The sequence below is a fragment of the Anarrhichthys ocellatus genome, unplaced genomic scaffold (assembly GCF_004355925.1).
Source record: "Anarrhichthys ocellatus isolate YVR2014 unplaced genomic scaffold, GSC_Weel_1.0 scaffold29, whole genome shotgun sequence".
Taxonomy (NCBI): domain Eukaryota; kingdom Metazoa; phylum Chordata; class Actinopteri; order Perciformes; family Anarhichadidae; genus Anarrhichthys; species Anarrhichthys ocellatus.
The window spans coordinates 5,375,038-5,395,984 of record NW_022280059.1 but is presented as its reverse complement, the minus strand read 5'-3'; the positions used below and the strand labels follow the sequence as shown (position 1 = coordinate 5,395,984).

General features: G+C 44.0%; 1 protein-coding gene across 9 annotated transcripts in view; it reads left to right on the top strand.

The window, feature by feature from the left end:
- robo1 (roundabout, axon guidance receptor, homolog 1 (Drosophila)) overlaps positions 1-20,947 on the top strand; it is a 229,307-nt gene that overhangs the window by 84,096 nt on the left and 124,264 nt on the right. For 8 of the 9 annotated variants that reach the window (XM_031863467.1, XM_031863469.1, XM_031863462.1 and 5 more), the window contains one exon: positions 19,750-20,076. In XM_031863467.1, coding sequence (XP_031719327.1) covers positions 19,750-20,076 — 327 coding nt within the window. Of the gene's footprint in view, positions 1-38; positions 3,449-19,749; positions 20,077-20,947 lie in introns of those variants that run through there. The other variant, XM_031863470.1, reaches the window with a different exon arrangement.

Genomic DNA, 20,947 nt, shown 5'->3' with positions numbered 1-20,947 from the left:
TGCTGTATTACGTAACTGTCATCCAAAAGCTAATGACTCAACACATTTCTGACTTGATCAAAAGTTGTTTTGGTTCTCTTTACTGGTTGTTAAAGCATTAAAGCCTTGGAGCGCTTTGCAGTTTGGGATGAGGGGTTTTTATCCTTCTGTGCTGTGTATATTCTTGGAAGTTGTTTTGTGTGAAAACGATTTGGCCGAGGTGTTAAAAGCTCTCTGCTGTCTCTGCTGCCGTCACAGCCCTGGCAATATGTATTTTTTTTCCTGCCTCTGCTGCTCTGATCAAGGTTGCAAAGGAGGGTAAAGGAGAGAGGACACAGAGCCTCCCTGTTCACAGAGCTCTGCTGTCATAACTTGTGCTTACTGTGCGATTTTTTTTTTTTTTCTTTTCTTGACAACCAAAGAAAAAGGGCGAAACTACACCTGAATACAACAGGGTTTGATGCAACATTAAGTCATGCAAATGTGTTGATAGAGGTGGGGCCATGGGCAAATATGTATATATGTTTTAGGGCGGGTGGTTCTTTGAAATCACAAAAATACCAGCAAAATAACAATTTACTGACATCAGTCCTTTTTTTCTACGTTTAGCAAATCCCCCTCTATCATTCTATTATTTGCAGATAATGGAAGAAAAAGAGCACTCTGTTACTGACATTGTGATAACAATGTCTGTTTTGTGTGACACAGTTATAATTTTGCATTTTTTTACTTTGCTGTGCTTCATCAAAAGTTCAAAACACTCGCATGCTCTTGCAGCAATCAGCCCTCACAGACACCCTCCTGTTCTGTTCAGGGCTTTGTTGATAATTGCTGCTATGTTACAGCTCCCTGCTGCTGGCGAGAGGAAGTTGTATTCCTCAATTGGTGGTATTCAGCTGAACAGCCACTTTACAGATCCAGAGCTGTAAACGCTTTCAGGAAAACAGGGCACATGAGGAACAAGTTGGAATGGAGTGTGAAAAACTGTAATGTAATGGACACATGGATGAATGAGAAATACAATCATGTTCAGAGTTGAAAGACAGACTTTTGTCTGAATACGTCAGTCGGGTAGCAGTCATCATCATGCAGACTCCAGCAGGGGTCTCAAACTGGTGCATAGAGACACGCAAGGGTCGCTGAAGGGGAACCAAAGGGGTTTTCAAATTCAATTGGTTAAATGGATACATTTAGAGCAAACAGCAGGGTGCCAAATCTACCGTGACTGTTGATAAACAGCATTATTTTTGGGTGAACAGCATCTTTTCAAACTATTCATACGATCCCTGATGATCATCTTTTCATTTGTAAGAGAATAAAATGAAATGGAGTGTTGTCGTGGTCCATTTGAAAAAGATATACTTATGAGGGCTATTTTTAATGTTTTTTTTCTGGGACAAGATTGTCATTAAACGTGGGAAGTATTTGAAACATGACACACTTTGAAAAGCCCTGGTTTTGATGACTAATGTGTCACCAGGACCAGGCTGACATAGGCCGAGCATATGGACTTTTTCGTCTTGGATTAGTTCTGTCAAACTCCACTGGAGGGCGCTGTTTGGTAACTAATGTTCAGTGGAGCCATTCACAAGCTCCGGGCTGAGCTGAGCTGCGGAAATGTGGAAGTCTTTCAGCTGTTCTTTTTTAGTCATTCATGTTTCCCCCTACATTTTAGATCTTTTAATGCAAGATAACTTGCACAGCAATTGTTGTTGGCCAATCTAAAATAAGTAGTCTCTGTCTGAGGTCGGTTATGACTCAGAGGTGCAGATAAATTGCAGGGACTGTAGGCTGAAGTGAACCCAGAGAAACTCGGACTCATTCAAGTCTAAAAAAAAAGATGAGAAACACATTTTCATATGGGTGAGTCCCAAGTTTATGTCACATTGAGGGAAATATAATACCTTTGGAACATGGATCACAAGATATACAGTCCGATTCTAATTAACCATATGTAGTCACAGTGAACTTATGCACTTTAACTGTACGTTGTAAATTTGGAATTTAGAACATACTATATTCTTAAATCATATTTGAAGTGGGCTGCTTTTTGGAAACATTAGGAATTAAGCGCTCAGTCCAACACAGGCACTACAGGCCTGTATGTAGACCAGAGGCTTTACATGTAAAATAAAAGTGTTGAAATAAAACGGCACACCTATGTATACAATGTATCATGTTTGGGCAGTTTGATTAATTACTTTTTTTTTCATCCTCTACTACATTGCAGAAGGATAAACATAGCATGTGTATATATTGAAGTTTGTAATACTGGAATATTAATGGTCTATGAAACCACAGGAGACAAAACAAACCCCTAAAGTATGGTAAAGCCATTATATGATAACTGGCAAGTTCCAAAAACATACTCATAAGTCCCTTTAGGAATATCACTGGAAGCGGCTGTTACTTTCATTTTTATTCATGGACCCGCAGAAGAAATAAAAACATGTCCAAGTACTTTGATAAGGTTTCTCTTATTATTGGACAAAGTTAAAGCAAATACAGTAATCTCGCCTGTCGGCGTGCGCTCATCCAGGCTCGAAGAGGTTAAATTTCTGCTCTGGGAAACATTGTCGGGTCTATGGAGGGGGTAGAGAGGCGCATACCAATTGGCGAGGCACTCCGCTTTCCTTGAATGAAACGCAGTGAATATGAATCCGTATTTCCCCCCTCTCGCCTGAGGTTCGGGGTCTGCGACGCGCGCGAGGATCAGCCGGACTTGCAGCAGCGGAGAAAACGGTGGCAAAGTGATGGAAAAGTTGCACTGATCTTGTGTCCCGGATCCGGTGGATGAGGGAGGACAGGACTAACTCGCAAACTTTCCGATCTCAAGTGACAGATTCAAGACTGGACTGAAATAATGTGACTGCAAGGACAGAGGCTTTCAGCTGTGGACTACAGCGACCGCACGCGCCATTTCACTCACTTTTGACTTAACTTTTAGTCACAGTGGATTTTGGAATTCGTCCTTTTTTTTTTGCACAAAGGAGCGAAATGGTTTGATTGAGATCGCCTGAGTGGTCTGAGCGCGCTGCAGCAGCGGGATGAATTGAAAGGAGAAGCTCTCCGTCCTCTCTGCCCACATAGTCTAGCAGAGTTGTAACATGGTGTGTTAGAGCTGTGGCGAACTGTTTTTGTATTATGTTTTCTTTTTCCATTTTCTGAAGCCTTCCACTCATCCACAGCAAGAAGCCAAGGCAAGCTCTTGATAAACTGCTCCTGGACTGTTGTGATATTTAGCTTTTTGAGACTCACAAACTAAAATCTGGGTGTTATATTTTTAAACTCTGGATTCTAGGATTTTTTTTTTTTTTTTTGCAGTTTGACATGACGGAGCGGGTGCCTAAATTGCCTTTTTGAATAATTTGGATTACACAAGGCCATTTCTCACAAGAGAGGCGTTGAATGATGTCTCCAACTTCTATTGGATTTGTATTTCTGTTAGGATTTGTCCATGTGTGCTCAGGTAAGTCAGTGACCATCATTACGAAGTTATCCATGAGCTATAGCCCTTCATTGGGGATGTTAGCTACAAGTTTAATAAAAAAAAAAAAGGTCAAAGGTGAAAAGAAATCTCTTTAATTATTTGTGAAGCTACAGAGCTTATAGCAATGAAACTGGAATTAATTACATGTAGCACAAAGCAGTTAAATTTAAAACATTGTAAAAAAGTATTAAAATGTGTTACTAACATAATAAATGTCTCAGTGAAAAATAGTTGCTCCAGGGCAAAATGTTGACATTAACTTCCCCAACCATAACAAAACACATTTGAACACTGGACTTGTGTTAAACACGGAGTGTGTTTTAACCCTCGGTCTCATGCTTTGCAATGAGGGAGGCAATTCTGATTCACCACAACGAAATTTTCCCTCTTGACCAAAACACGTAAAACCTCAGGGTGAAGGGGTTGTCTTACTTCTAAGAGCTGAGCACACATAAAGAGAGTCACACATAAAGTGCTGAAGCCATGTGGGATCAGTGGAGGGAGCAGCTATCATCGGTCATACAGACAGCACGAGCCCCTATGGAGACCATGTTTCCATGTATGTCACCACACTGCCCATTGCATGAATGTTATTGCTGAGTGCAACATTCTGTATATGTTTTAAAGATGAAAATCGGCCACATATCTTATTTTTCATTTGGCTGTTGGTCTGGTTTTATCTCAGCTTTGTGTGGAGATCCGCCTGCTGGGTTTCAGTTGTCTTTGTCCTCTGATGCTGCTTCCATCGTTCCATATTATCTTACACATTATTCCTCCTCACCCATCACATGGATGATGTCTTGATAGAGCTCCAGGACCATGATAGCTGGGTTTTCCAGGTCAGTTGCTTCTGAGTTGTGAGGAAGCAAATCCTCACCCCATTATAAGACATTAGGAAAAGTGCACCCTGAATGGCAGCAAGTGGGTCATTTTACACAAAGAGAAGCTTGTACAAAACCCCAGAAATGGAACAGATTAAGAAGAAAAAACATGTATAAGGTAGTTTATTTATTGAAATATTAATACTTTACTCTTCCTGTTTATCGTAGCTCCAAAACACCTTTCTTTCCAAACTCTTGCTTTGTGTCTATCTGTTCCTAAAAAGAATGTCTCTCTGCACGACTACACATGTTAGGGATCTCAATCATGCCCAAACTGAAAGGTCTCAATTCTCTGTCTGGTCGCTGTGTTCTTCCAGATTTAGAGTCACTGACTTTCTGCAGAATTTGTCCGTATTCAAACGTCATTCGTGCTTCCTGATTAGTTTCCTGAATTGGGTCTTTGTTTCATGTAGAGAGGCAGAAATGTAGCGATGGGGGAAATCCTGCAACACCACAGTTGTTTGAGGAAACACTGTAGCACCTGAACAGGAAGTAGGATCAGAGGTGAGGGTTTCGAGCTATAGGTGGTGGCTCCATCTGCTTCGCCCTCGGCCGGATCCTGAGCCCGGCCTGAGTCGCTAATGGTCCTGTCCTGTGAGAGAGACCGTCAGACACCAGGGTTTCCAATTACGCCCGGCTGTGGGGATGTCTGGGGAGGTTTTCTTGGGAGAGGCGTGAGAATAGGGCCTGCTAATGTAGAGACGGACTGATACTCAACGGATTGGTCGTGGATTAGACACTCGTGTCAGGAAAATTGGATTACGCACCACTTGCCAACAAAAAAAGATTTCATAGCTGCTGCTAATTGGAGGGGTAATAACTTCATTATAGTGTAGGGAAGGTATCAAGTCTCTCAAACAAACTCCTAATGGTGTTTCGTAACATCTCTGATGATAGAATCAAGATCGTTTTCACATTGCTGGCCTGATTGTAAAAGTATTTTTATACCACTTGTGTGTGTGAAATAGAGGGAGAGGGACGAGATGACCTTTGTCCTTGTCAAACTTGTGTTGACATGCTTATTGCAGCCCTGCGCTGTCTGAAGGTTGCAAATTGATACCTTCATCTGTCATGCTCGGGCCCTGTTATCAGGTGATCTGCCACACACTAAATGGTTGTTATCTCTCCTCCATGTGCCCGTCAGACCTTATACTCACCTCAGAGTAACCATTCAGAAGAGGCGCCTGTGCTCCTCGCACTCAAAATGACACTCCAGATTACTTTCAAGAGATTTGAATGACACATATTAACAGGCAGGATATAATGTCAAGGCAAATATCAGACTTCCTTTTTGAAAATGTACATCCATGTTGTTGTAAACTCTTTGGGTGGTCGTATGCAAGCACAGCACCGTGTGACCGTGTGCTGGTGCTGATAAATATGGGCTGTGGGAGTCATTGGTGCCCTGGTAATCAGCCCCAGCCCCCAGCAGGTTTGACAAATTTACTCGTAAGTGCTGAGAAATTGCTGAGCCCTTCCACCTCCTACATCATGATGATATGACAGGACACAGCAGGATTCAGGGCCAGTTAATGAGCACAGACCACAGGTGAGAGCCATCTCTGTCTCCTGTCTTCTTTACGATTACCTTTCCTTTGGCCTTAAAACCTGCTCATTAAAGCCAGCCTCTTCCCTTCAAGCTCTCTCGCTGCTTTTTTCTACTCTTTTTTTTGTGAAACAGCGGTATTCTAAATGGCCCCCAAATCATGATTTCTTTCTTTTCCCCGAGCGTTTAACTCTGTGAACAGATGTTGTGTGCGGGCAGTAGAAAAGAGCCTCAGGTCTGCTGAAAAATCTCACACCTGCGCGAGGTGACAGTGCCCATGAAGTTTTATATCTATAACTTCCACTAGTTCACATTAATCTGATCCTAATCCAAATCAAGCAGGGTTTTACACCCTAAGATCCAGGATTAGGCCGACTTTGGCTTAGTGAAACCACATGGAGGAATGTGGGAGGGCAGCCCGTGTGCTCTTCCTGTTCATGAGAACTGTGGCGAAGTCATTAATGACAGACGAGATAAACATTTCAAAGCAGTTTGTTTTAGGGCAGATAATTAGGCGGTAGCTCTTAATGATCTGCTTTTCCCCTAATGACCTAAAAGCGCTGCTTAATTGGATTAATTAGCAAATCCATCTGACATCAATAGTTTGTAATTTGCCGTGGCTGCAGCTAGACTGATACGCATGTCTGCACGGCGAGTCAGAGGATATAGTTCATTTTATAAAACTGAGGATGCATCTCAGTGCCCTGTGTGTCTTGGTGCTTCAAACTCCTCAGGAGTTAGCTGCTATGTGTCACCAGGCTTCAGTTTCGACGGTTGGAACTGAGGAGAGTTATGCCCATCGCTTGCTGATAATGTTGTTATGACTTATTTAGCAATTCTCACTTTATCCGTCAAATATTCTGTCAGTCTAAGCTCTACAAACGTATAGCCAGACAGAGCTAAGCCGTCCGCACTAAGAATACTCCGGGAACATAACTTCATATTAACTTTTTAGTCTGGAGCTGGTTGATACTGGAAAGCAGCAGGCGTGTCCAGGATATTAGACTCGTGGGTCAGTCGGCATAGTAAACGCATCTTGTTCTAACACTTGACGTGGAGGACAAACATTCCCTATTGCCAGTCGGTGTGGTAGTGATAAATGACATGTCCTTATAGGATGAAAGGTGTCGTCTGGTTTCTGTCTCAGTTCACAAATGCCACACTTTGACTTCCCGCGGCTTCGCTTCCTGGTAGGAAAAATGCAAAGCGTTAGAATTGCAGACACAGCAACGCACAAGCAAATTGCATAATGCTAATCCCCATTTGATTCTACATCACTTTGCATGTTTACTTAATCTAGCTTCGCCGTGGATTAGTTTGCCCATGATTCCAGTAATATAGATGTGAGCGAGAATGAAAGGCGGAGAGGTGGGGAGTGTGTTTGTGTATGTGTGGGGTGGCGAAAGGGGGCTTCATCCTCTTACCCATCCCCTCCTTTTTTTTTTGTTTTGGCCCAATTTGTTTTAAGACTTGCCTTTTTTTTGTGGCTGGTCAGTGCAGAGCCTTTCTTAAATAAAGCAGGCTGACACGCAGAAAAAAGCCTGTGGGTTGGAGGCCACATTGTGTCGCCTTAACAGGGCGATTGTAAGGCATGGAGGAGGGGAAGAGAATAGTTCACGAGGGACTGAGGGTGTGTGAGGAGTGTCGAGGTGGAGAGGGGGGGGGGCCCCTACACAAAGGCTACCCCAGGGTGTGGAAGGGGGATGGAGGGGGATGAAGGGGAGGACGAAGCAGTCAAACATACCATGATACACCAGCTCTGGGAATTCTCTTGATCTGGCTCTCTGTGCTCACATTGCATATTCTCACTGGTCCCTCATGGCAGCAAATGTGCTGATTAGGGTGGTAGTGGTTGAACACTTGGAGGCAAGGACGCGGTGTTGTTTTTTTTTCCTTTTCTTTTAAAGGTGGACATCTGGGGAGAGGTGAGGTTAAATGTGTAAAAGTGCTGAGTGAATAAATGATCCTGGCGCAAAGCTTCAGTGCGGCATTGAGGTTTTGGTTTGAGCACGGCCAACATCCCGCATGGATCTAAATTCTGCGTACTCAGGAACTCCTAGAAGGCTTGCCCCGGGCCTGGCGTTAGCTGTGGCGGAGAAGCCATGCTACCGTAGGGTGCTCTGCCTTGTGCATTTTAAAAAGGCTCAGACTTCCCTCCCTTTCATTTTCTCCACATGGGGAGACTGAGCGGTGGCATTGAGGACGGCCTCTCCCCAGTATCCTTCTTTTCTTCCTCCCTCCCTGAGCTCAGGCCTCCTCCCAGCCTCTGTGACTATTCTATTACCCCCTCATTGCAAGGCCTGGGTACACTTTTGAAATGCTAAACCTCTCTTTGGTTGTAACTGACAGGGGAAAAAATACCATTAAAGAGGCTGAGAGGGATAGATTAAATTAGCAGTTAAAAGAGAGACTGCTAATTAGTTGATTTACGTCTTTGGTTCCTCCCCCTCTTAGCTATACTGTCGTAGTTAAGATTCCCTCTGGTGACAATGTTCTCCTTCCCCAAACATTATTTCCTGTTTATTTAAAATATCAAAACATATTTATTTTTATCCAGATTGATTGCTATAGGAGACTCGCATTGAAGAAGCCACTCTCATCCTGCATCAGCAACTTTACGTGGTGTTCCTCGGGGGCTGATTCTGTCACACAAAGGCAGTGATAAAAGTAGGAGGGGTGCGCTCTATTTAGGAGGAAGCGCTGGAAAACATAATTAATGAGAAGGTGACCTTGAGATTCACTGTTATAGGACTGCTTTTGGAGCCACTGCCACCATTCAGCTGTAACCATGGTGAGGAGGATTCAAATAACCGGGTGAATTTCAAACAGTCGCTCTGAGTCGGGAGATTCATTTTCATCCTGGTCTATTATCAGGCTTACCTACGTTCTGCAAATTGGTGACATGTTCCTTTAAATCTGTTGTGACAATAGAAATGAAGACAAATTAACAATCCCACATTTTTTTTATTTATGTTTTCTGCTGTAGATAATGTGTGTTGACCTTTCTGTTCATACAAAGGGCCGCCTCTATTGAACCCTTTGAACAGGAACAATGCTTTTGACTCGTACTAAAAGCCTCTGGATTTTCACCTTTTCAAAAGCTTTTAAACTTTAGAATTTCTGAGACTTGCAGAGCTTTTGAATCAATCCTTCATGTCACGTTTTTATTATCTTTCTACTGTACTATCCTCCCTCTTATGCAGTCGCTCTCTCCCCCTCCCACGTCCGCTCTCCTCGCCCATACAGTGAAAGCTCTAATTGAATAAGAATTGTAGTCTCAGGGTGAGAGACAGGTTCTTCAGGTTTTAAGCACAAGATTGCTTTTGCATTTTGCCTCGTGTCTGTCACCAAGTCTTAATCTGAAGCCCCATAGTTCAAAAAGAGAGCCACACCTCCATTTCCCTACATGCACTTGGCTTCAGTAATCACACCTTTGTTTGACTTAGAGGACGTTGTTACAAAATGTCTGAAGGCGCTCTGCGATGACTGCTGTCCTACTTGACTGTTGTGATTCATTCTGACATTCAGTCCTGACAGACGGTGTTTATCCCATCTTATTACAGTCCTTTAATCAGAGCGTGCTACTCACTTCTGTCTCCACCTCTACCTAATGATGTAGTGATAATGATGTCTATTCCTTTCGACATCTTGATGCATATTAGAATTATTCAAAGTGTTTTCTTTACACATTGACTTTGATTGAGCTGATCTTACACCTCCTTTCTTTGCATTTGCTTTTTCATTCAGACATCCATCGCATACACAGGCTTTATATTTGCCCTCTGCTCTGTTTTGTCTCTCTCTAGTACGACAGGGCGGACTACACCCTTCTTGATAGACACTAATAACGCATAATTGATGGATTTAAAAGTCTCTTTATTGGCTGCCTCACTGTTGATCACTTGTGAAGGGAGAAGTTGGGGAAATCAATGCAGTTCAGTGTCAGTGAAAAGAGAAAGATATCCTCAGGGTGGTTATTTCCACTTCCAAAACTGATTGGGATATTTCCTCTCTTGCATTTGTCATCACAGCTGTCTCGCACAGATCTGCCCCCCCCCTCCCCCTCCGTCTCCATCTGTGGAGGAAAACCGGTTTCCTTAGAAATGTTACTCAGACGTTGACAGTTTTTCTGCTGTCAGATGTAGGAAACTGACAGATGCAAATGAAGGGATACATTTATGACCAAGTCATTTTCAGTTCAAGGATTAAAGAAAACACCGTGTACCTGGACAGTTGGTATGTGTTTTGAGGGGAGGACGTGGTAAGTGGATGCTGGAAAGCAGACATTGCCAGTGAGCAGTTGTCTGCAGAAGGAAATTTAATTTTAATGCCAGACTGGGCACAGTCTCCCCTCTGTGGACGTCTAGAAAAAGGCTTCTTGGCAGACTTCGCCCCTTCATTAATTTTGACCAAATATTTACTGTGCATCACATGGCATGCCTTACATCCCACTCTTGTTTTTCCAGGCCAGGTTTCGAACCGTTTGGGGCGATTTGTGTTCCATTTGGCTGGACTCGGGCCATGCCCCACTCAGCAGGCCATGCTGGTGTCTTTGGGATCTTGCCGCATGAGAAACTGGCTCCACGGAGTCTTAACCCACGCTATGCCTCTAGGAGCCACGGTTCACTTTAATAATACCTTGTATCCACAGCTCCACTGCAGCGGAATGAAGCACTGTCACATATGTGCATGCACATACACGAGCTTTCACACGTTGACGGTCCAATGTTATGTGCTCCGTGCTTACCCTTTTAACCTAAAGGGCACGAGAAGGAAATGTGCCAAGTTTCTGCACTCCGGCATTACCGTTGTACCCCCATCTGAATGCTGTAACTGAAATTCCCTTTCAACACCCAGCTGTCTCAGATTTGCTTTAGAATGTGTTTGGCCGAACATTTGGAATAGCCTACGTAAGGTCATCGTCTCTGCTCTCAGGGACTGTAACACAACACTGGTCCAATAGCAGACCGGTATCAGCCGCTGCCATCGACTAAATAACATTTAAAAAGCATTAGGTGCTTTTGGCCGTGCCTGCCCTGATTCACTTTGGCATCTCTTCAGAGCTGTTCTTTTTCTTGGCACCCAGCCCAAATGCCATACTCCCTTTGGCTGGGCTGTGCCAGCTGAGTGTGCTGGTCCTTACTCCTCACTGTTCGCCAGCCCCTCCCCTGCCTGCCACCTATCCCAGTCCCCTCATAGCTGGTCAGACAGTCCTAAGACTGACCTTGGGAGGAGCAGACCATCGCACCGGATTGTAATGGATGCAGAACTGAGCAGACGGCAGATTTAATTGAATAAAGCGTACAGTTTTGTTTACATTAACCTGGAGTGCTGTTTCCATTCCTGTGCAATCATTGCATAATGTAGAGTGTGAAACTGAGCCGTACCCATTTGCTCGTGTTAATTGTATGTTTATAATCCGCACTGTTAACTATATATTTGTTTTTAAAAATGCTAAACAAATAGTTTTTCGCTGAAATGCAATTTATTAATCTCTTGAGGGTTTCAACTCGAGCAGCTGATGGAAGAACAAGTCAGCAGTGAGACTCCTGCTGTCCCCTGTTGGGAAATAAATGTACCAGCATATTCAATTACCCCTGCTTCTCCTATCCTGCTGTTGCAGGCTGCTTTGATGTATCACTGCGAACGCACTGGTCAAACCTCATTATTAACTGGCAATGTTAGAAAACAAAAACAAGATGTAATTGCCCACTCACGCTCCCCGGTGTTTCTTTTCTGTAATCCCCATCTATGCTCCCAACCTTGACTGTGGATCATGCAGAGGCTTCCTATTAGAGGGTCTAAGCCTGGCACATATTAACTACTTTTCCCGGGATCTCTACCCCGCTGAAGGAATGACATCTTTGATACCAATGTTGGAGTTATTTCATGAGCAGCACGAGCCAAGTTTTCTTCTTAGGTCATCGCTGTGAATATGCAGGGTCAACGTGAGGAGGCTGCTCAAAGTCGTACACAGACAAGTTAATAGACTGATGGATAGATGCAAGGCAGACTGACACACACACACAGAACAGACAGAATTCTGTCTCTTTGCTTGCATCCGCTCTGTTCAGCCCGTCTGCCTTCATGGTCTCCAGAGCCAATTTGACAGGTAGCCTCCTAACAAGCGTTCCAGTCTTTTCCACTACAGCTTTCCTGCTTGTCTCGGTGAATGGATATAATAAAGCATAGGAACTGTGTTTATCCTGCAGGAATGCATTCTGCCCTCGTGGCCTTCTGCAGACTTTGACAGCTTTTATTTGTGTCTAATGACACTCACTGGGGCTGCTTGGCATCAGGAGGAGCTACAACTCATCCACAATTGTGTCCCCTGGGTTTCTGTTGAAAATTCATTGTTGCATAGTATATCTTCTTGTTGTCATTTTGTCTTTTCACAGTTACTTCTTCTTGTTATGTTGCTTACAATTTATGTGAGCATGCTAAGGATATTTAAAGTGTGACAGGAAAGCTTTATTCGTATTGCTAATGAATCAAGCACTGTTTAACAATGGAGTTTCCATTCATGGCTTTTATCTATAAGCTTACCAAAAAAAAAAAGAGATGAGTTTTCAAAGAATGATGAAACAAAGATGTGCTTGTTGTCTTCGGTTGACTTAGGAGGTGTTTCATGAGCATCAGAGCTCCTTCTGTCATACTTGTGATTCCGCCTGGTGTCTTTCAAATGTGTCAGGCCCGTTTGGGAAAGCCTGGAGGAGAAGTGGAAATACTGCTCCCTTTGTCGTAGCTCCAGATGGGGGCCCCAGAGCAGGATGGACCCCAGCCTCCCAAAGGAGCACTCTGCTGGGGCTGTCTCACCCCCGGCCTGGTCTGCTAGGTGAGAGTCAGGGATGCGTTTCCCAGCTGACATAGACAGTTTTGGGGCTGGTACTTTAGGGCCAGGGGGGGGGGGGGGGGGCTTTGTTGGATCCCATCCTGATGAGCAACAGTGATTATACCACAGCCCCAAAACTTATTTATGTTGGTAACCTATGGCCCTAAGAAGGGAGTGCTGCTTGTAATGTCAGCAGATTTGCCACCTCTGTATCATATATGACCAATAAGCATCAGGACGATCAGAGGCAACGACAGTGAAGTTTAGTGTTTTACAAGTCACTGATCTGCTTTTAAGCAATGGTAGCTTCTCTGTGTGTCACACCTTCCTTTTGTTTAAAATTAAATTAACAAATGATTGAATTGTGTTTGGAGCCTTGCAGAGTTATGACAGTCTGTGTTTTTTTTTTTAACTGATTACTTCCTCAACTTTGTTCAATGTCTCAACCTTAATCACAGCAAAAGGCGCTTTGTGTCTTGTTTGCATTAAAGTCTGCAGAAGCCATATATCACTCAAATATCAATGGGAGCTTTGTAATCATCTGTGAGTGTGTGGACTTAGTTTCTAAAACAGCAAATACAGATAAACAATCAAACAGTGTAGTGCTGGGTTGCAGTGTTGTGTAGTGTGTTTCAGGTTTGCTTTGATTAAAAAAAACAAAAACCAAAAGCACAAATTTGGACGGCGGTACTATTTTTTTGGAAACTGATATCTGTTCTCAAGTACCCCGTTCTGTTTGGTAAACGGAGACAAAGAGATGAGGAAAGAAAGAGGCCATAAAGATATCCATCATCCCCCTCCGTCACCCCACCTCCGGGTCCCCATACACACTCACACACGGGGCTCTAATCCTGCCTCTTAGGAGTGTAAGTGATAGCCTTGTGTAACATTAAAAACAGGTCTGATCTGATGCAACTGGCAAAGTCATTCACGCAGAGCATTCCAGGGTGGGATCCTGATGTTGAAACGGTAAAAGATTCAGTTTCTCTTTCCTGTTAATGTCATCTGATCAGCAGGAGCACGGTGCCTTGCCTTTTTCGTTCCGCTTCCGTCTCTCCCTCTGTTTCTCCCTCTTATCTCTGGCCTCTCTCTCCGTTATCTTCTCTAATTCAACAGAAAAGGGTGCCTTTTCTTTTGCTTTCAGTCATTTATTGGCAGGCAGCGTCCCGAGCAGGCGTGGCTCCGGTCTCTGCCTGGCTACCCCGAGGGACACGCCCTCTGCTCTTATCTCTGCCATAAATCCCTCTTAAATCCCCTAATCACAGATTAATGTGACTGTAGATAGGGAGTGCCCTACTGTGCTTGGCCTTCCTTATCGCAGACCCATATTCCATATCTCTGCCATTGCTCAGCTGGACATCTGATAAGGGGTGTGATGATACGGCTCAGGCTACGGCAACACCTCCCGATTTCAGCATCGGCCTTTTTGGGATTATGTTACCTTGAGAAGCTTTATGGAGGCAATGAAACTTTACCACGATATAAACACATGCAATCCTAGGCTGGGATCGTTTGATCCACAGCGAGAATTGAACTGAATGACCCAGCATTGTGAAGTGTGGTTTATCATTCAAGGAAGTCAACACATTAGCCCATCTCCCTATACCTCAGGGGACCTCAGTGACAACAGATCTAAATTGCCTCACTGTCCCTCTCCCCTGTGAGTTCTCCGGGGTAAACGGCAGGTGCCTGGCTCCTTTCCTCCACCTCACACTCTGCCAAGGAAAAGAGCTGTGAGAGACAGAGGCACATTGGTTTTTTCATGCTAGGGAAATCATTGGACCTGAACTTATTACTTCTGCCAGGCGGTGGTTTTTGTCTGTTTTGTTGGCCTGCCTTCCGCTATCATCTTTATGCAGAGAGTGATTAGTAATAAAAATGCAGCACTCGTGATGTCGCCTGCGGGGTTACATGAGCTTTTAATTGCAAAGGGCAAACATGCTGTGTTTAAGCAATGACCCTGGCTCTGACAGAGCTGACCCTGTCTAGCTGCTTCTTGTCCCGAGGCTGCTCAGAGTCTAGGTTATAGTTCCAGGGCCGTCTTTTATGCCTTCAGTCAGAGTAGTTCGATCGATTGCTGCCTCCCAGACAGCGTTGTAGAGCCACAAACCAGATTTTATTGCATTTTCTTGCAGTTGACATCTCGGCTGTTTCTCTGACAGTAAATGTTCTCAGTGAAACTCTTCCAATACTAACTTTTGCATTATGTAATTATACACAATCAATACTGCAGCTCTTATAGCTATAGTGTGTAAGCTACACTGCAGACTGATGCCATTGTTAACAGTGACAAATGACAGAACAGCCGGTTGAATAGTCCAGCACGGGTTGAATGTGCAGTGGAGATATTTTATCCTTGCCCCCTGTCTCCTTGCGCTGCGTTTTTATAAACTACGATAACGTCTACAGTTACATATCTCCTGCCTGTGTCCAGGTGCTGTCTCACTCCTCTACCTCTCCTTGCAGTTCTCATGCATTAGTTCAGTACTGTAGAGTTGCTCTGGCTGCTACAACCAACAGCGTGTTGGTTTTAAAGTTTGCTGTCTGTAAAATGTTCTAAAATGTTTTGTAAACTGATGTTGATAACTTTTATAAATTATACAATTAAATTACTTTTTTTATGTCTTTCAGTACCCCCAGATCTGATAGTTTACCCACTGAGGTCCAGTGCAGTATGAGTGCCCTGCTCAGTGCACCCCATAATGATCTATTGGCATGATCAGTAGCAGTCCATCTCTTATGCATAATATTTCATTGTCAGATAGGAAGCAGGCTTATCTCGTGGAATATAGATCCTCAGTAAATCGACCCATGTTGTAGGGTGAAAATCAAGTTTAGCCCCAAGACACGGATGAATCGATATGTAGCTGGTAGCCATAACGTTAATATGCAATGTATGCCGGGTGATCTAATGGGCAGCCAAGTGACCTTGGCTTCTTGAGAACCACTGCAAATCCCACAATCCTGCCCTGTCTATCAATGATTGTGTGGTGAAGCCTGACCCGAGTGGCTTCTGAATTGGTAGGAGGCAGACACGAGAGACTTTGTTCCGATATCAAAAGGCGTTTTATTTTTAAAAGTGCCCTGCGACATGTGTAACCAAACATATATACAAACATTTAACTTAGCTTAATTGAATAAAACTCAGCTCATCTTAAAGTAACATAATCACGTGCACACGGCTACACACTGATCTTCCTTCCCCCCTTGTTCAGTCAAAGTCATCTCCTTATATAGAGCCTCCTATCAGCAGGATATAGTTCCTACCATGAGTGCAGGTGACACCAATTTACTGACTCACTATTTAACAGACAAAACCTATAACTTACAGCATCCCTTTAGATAGCCAACAATTGTATATGTTTTACACTTTGCTATACACTAATAACAATGTAAAACAGATCATAACAACCTACAAATCTACCGGTACATACTCTACTTCCCCCCCCATACTTGGTCTGACCCAATGACATCACAGATGACATCATCGAGTGTATAAATAGAGGAAATTAATGGGTGCCTCCCCCTTTAGCTTCTGGAACACATGGTGGGTATGGTAAGCAAACAATTGACAAGCATAGTCAGCTTTATAGATGAATGCAATATGGGACAAATGGTGTGTTCTCACCCGCTTTGTCACAGATTGGACTGGGGAAAGAGCCTAGTTTCAGAGTGGGCAAATACGCCGGAGGTCTTCATGCATCCTAGGATGCAAACACACACTGTGTGAACACATGGGTCAGTGTCTAGGTCTGGACCCTTGTGGTGGCTGTGCGAATGGGTCTGAGGCTGTTCAATTCAGTGTGCTTTTTGTTGCTGTTGGGCTCTCATGGTTTGCTGTTCATTCCCGAGATTGCTTTTATCATTGAGAGAAAAGTCTCAGAGTCATAGTTTTTTTTTAATCACCTCCACAGCAAGAAAAGGCTCCCTCAAGCATAGTTTAACTTTGTGTGTGTGTGTGTGTGTGTGTGTGTGTGTGTGTGTGTGTGTGTGTGAGAATGAGAAAAATACTCACTCTAGCAAGTGAGAGGGTTAAGGGAGAAGGAGAATCTTGCCTCAGGCACCAATCGATCAGATCCTTGCAGTAGAAGTCCCAGCTTCCCCTCAGTGAAGCTGTGTATTGCATTAGCTCATCTCAAATTTTCTGTTTGGAAGCGAGGGAGGGGGGAGGAGAGGGGGATAGAGAGTAGGAGTGAGGGCGGTTGAAAGCAGCAGAGGAGAAGGAAGGGCAGCGCTTTAAAATACAGGGAGGGGAAGCGAGAAAGAGACGCCGAACAGCTTGGCTCAGTGAAGTGTGCACTCTGCTCCTCCCGTGTTTCTGATTTGGTCTTCAAAACATGCTGTAGGGAAGGAGTGAAGTTAGCTGGTTGGCCATCTTCTGAAAGCATGCACCTGTAGAGGGGGACATGGGAGTGCCGCCTGTGTCTCTTTCCCCTGGTGAGGGGTAATGGAGCTGAAGGAACTGGGGTCACTCAAAGTGTCTATGGGGATCAGCACAGCACAAATACACACACATGCACACAGTGAATTCAATCAGGAACAAGGGAAGCATAATAGCATTGTGTAACTGATACATTCTCGCACCCACTCACAGCTCAAAACACACTCACACTCAGGAATCCCACACTTAGTGATATGAACTGCTGAATGTGTGTACACCTGCTTTTTCTTACCGGCTTCCCTGTAACAGGATACTATAACCTGTTTATTGTATTCTCAGTCTGCGTCTTAATCATGCTGATCAAACACAGTGCTCCCTGCTGCACAGCTCTCCTCACAGTGGGCCACATCTAAATAGTTAATGGTTCCCCCATAAACCCCAAACTTCAGACTATTTTAAATTGGAGAGGAGCTCTCTAAATCAGGAAGGGAATGGGCTGACTAGATAGTGGCGGAGCCCTTCAAAGTCCTCTTTAATAAAACATATTAGCCCGCCTTGTCTGGCGAAGGGCGGTGGTAGTGGTGCAGTCTCTGTGGTGGTAGTGTGCCTGGGTATGGTAGCATAGCGAGGAGTGTTAGCTCAGCTCTGCGCGCCAGTATGCTGCCGTACCAAAAGGGCTGGGCCTCGTTAGCATAATATGGTCTGTAGGTTCAAAAGCTTGTGACGGGAGCACGTTACAAATAGGTTAATTAGCCTGGTAGCGGTTCAGGCCGCTCCAATAGCCAGGAAGCACAGACATGTATTTTTAATAAACTTTATTCAGCATCAGACATTCCCGCTAAAGGCTTGATGTGCCGCTCTCTCTAATTCACCATCTGCTTCTGTCTGTCTCCCAGAAATGCTTTAATCTCTACAGATATGTTTTTCCTAATATCTATACAATGACAGGCAGAAATACTGGGTTTTCTTATTTGATGTGTTGCCACTAAATATTTAATCACCAACTCATTGGCTTTGGTATAATTGCTCCAAATAGTTGTTACTGGCAAATTTTTTTTAATGTGGCATAAAATCCTGTCATATTCCACAATCAAAAGCGCAGCATCTCATTCATTATTTTCGAGTGGCTCATTAGCTATTTTGATATTTATTTTCCCCCACCATTATTGCAGTCATACCCAACCACTGCAGTTAGTTTTAGAAATGGTATGTGCAGGACATAGACACGAAAGTCTCTCCCAAAGAAGTAGACTTCAACAAGTCTCAAAGGAAAACAGTGTGTGCATGAGATTTGTGTAAAAACAAGTGTCGATGATGCATGCCCAAATTTAAAAAAAAGAAAAAGTCTTACCTATAAACTGTAGTCGAGGAATTACTTGATCATGATGTCCTTCATTGGAGTATATGATTAATTATATTCCATTGACCACACCACACATTTGCATCGAAGTGATTAATCTTTCCACGGAGCTGTCGCTGATTATGCTGACTTTAGCAAAAATATACGGCGACCATGAGAAGATGCTTTCTCAGCACCAGGTTTGTAGGATGGCGGGGGATGGGTGGAGGGCACAGAAATGAGGCAGTGTGGCAAGTTCATGGGATGCTGGGTAAATTAATTGCAGGCCTGTGCCTCCAATTAGACCAGACTCTTTTTAATTGGTCCTGAATGAGCTCCAAAGGCCTATGCTGGGAGATATAGCAAGTGGGGGGGAGACTCTTTCTCTCTCTCTCTCTCTCTCTCTCACACACACACACACACACACACACACATTTTATTGTGTGTAGGCACACAATGCATTCACAGCCATCAAGTCCCACCCTTTAGGAATTAACAACAGGAAGCTAATTTGCATGTAAAGCAGGTTTGATAGCCACAGCTGACTGGTCGGAGAGCATTAGTAATGGCCTGAGATAGCACTGGGGTGTTAACCCCCTTGCCAGTGCTGTCGGCACTCTTTCTTCAACAGAGTAATCTCTACTCCTGCTCCTTTCTTTGTCCCCTAACATATGCACTGCATCCATATCTTATCATTCATCTTTTAATTTCCCTTTACCTTAAAGGTGTGTCATATTCCTGTTTACTGTTGCCTCCTTCTTTTCGTCTTTGCTCTTTGATCTGAGAAATGACACAGTCACATAGCTGGAGCAGTGCTAAGCTTCACTAAAGGAGCTGTTACTGTAATTAAAGGGTTACTTCTCTCTCAGAATGGTAGTTTATTTGGTCTCCACTACTGGCATCAGCAGTACCTGTTATTGGACCTTAAATAATGTTCCACTTCTTTTAAATTATATTGTCTTTATGTAAATAGCTTATACATATTGTTTAACAGTATATTTTGTGGAGAAGTAAAGAAGCATACATACTTGGGGAACATCAATATCCATTCTAGTACGTTACTCATCCAAAAATGTTGAGAAAACACAAAAAAGATTTGCACTCAAGGATGCCTGTTATGTTAATGTATCCAGAGGAAGGTATAGCTGCCTTTAAAACGGTCCTATAGAGTCCACGACAACAGGCCTGTAGGTCCTATGTTACATATTTTATTATAACAGAGTTAAATAAGGACTATAGAAGACATTCAAAGGTGTAAATCCTCCCAAATGTAAACTTTCATATTTGCCATTTCTTCTTAGGATCCCGTCTGCGCCAAGAGGACTCCGCACCCCGGATAGTGGAGCACCCGTCTGACCTGATTGTTTCCAAGGGGGAGCCCGCCACTCTCAACTGTAAAGCGGAGGGGCGGCCGACCCCGACAGTGGAGTGGTACAAGGATGGAGAGCGGGTGGAAACGGACAGGGACAATCCCCGTTCTCAGCGCATGCTGCTACCAAGTGGCTCCCTCTTCTTTCTACGCATCGTCCATGGACGACGGAGCAAACCGGACGAAGGTTCCTATGTCTGTGTTGCCCGCAACTACCTGGGAGAGGCAGTGAGCCACAACGCCTCGCTGGAAGTAGCCAGTAAGTGCATCACGTCCTCTTATTTCTTCTTCGGCCTTACCGTGGGTGTGAATGGAAGAGTTTGGGTTTAGATGCAGCTGAATAGCAGGCTCCAGTTTCCTTCAGTGTTTCTGTGCTCAATGTGTTCATTGAGTTGGATAATCTCTTAGGAGATGGGCAGGATGTGTTTGGCCCAGCGGTCTCCGTAGGTCTGCGGAGTCTTGGGGGAGAATTAGCCCGCCTGATCATTCCAGGGTGAGTGCTTCACTAAAGGGCCCATGGTAGGTGGTCAGGAGCTACAATGGGAACAAAGCCCTTTCTGTTTTGGGCCCTGCTTCTGCTTTTTGTCAGAGAGATAGATATGAGGTTTTATAAATCGAAAGGAATGCAATCATTGCATCTGTGTTTTGTCATCTTTTAATGAGCTTTCCCATTAATTTCATTGAAGTATCAGCTATTCCCTTTATTGTCTGCCACACTCATGCAACAACAGGCTAGCTTTGATGTAAAGTGGATTTAAGCATCTCTAGTGTCAACAAGCAGTCTTGGAGACACATTAGCTAGGAGTATATTTGGCAGTCATGCGATGAGGGAAAATAATCTTTCCAAACCATTTATTCTTTCTGTGAGTGGTGACCTGTGTTGACAAATTTGTTCCCATGGTTCTTTAAAGGCTGCTGTCGTTGGTGAGGTCAGCTCTTCATATATATTATCTCTTTGCTCTCTTGACTGGCTGAGATTGAAGGCTGAGGAGGAGAGCTCAGATATCAGCCGCCCCTCAAGCATGCCCAGAGTCTGTCACCAACCCGCTCACTATAATCAGATCAAGATGGGGAAAGAAAGAAGTGTGTGTGTGTGTGTGTGTGTGTGTGTGTGTGTGTGTGTGTGTGTG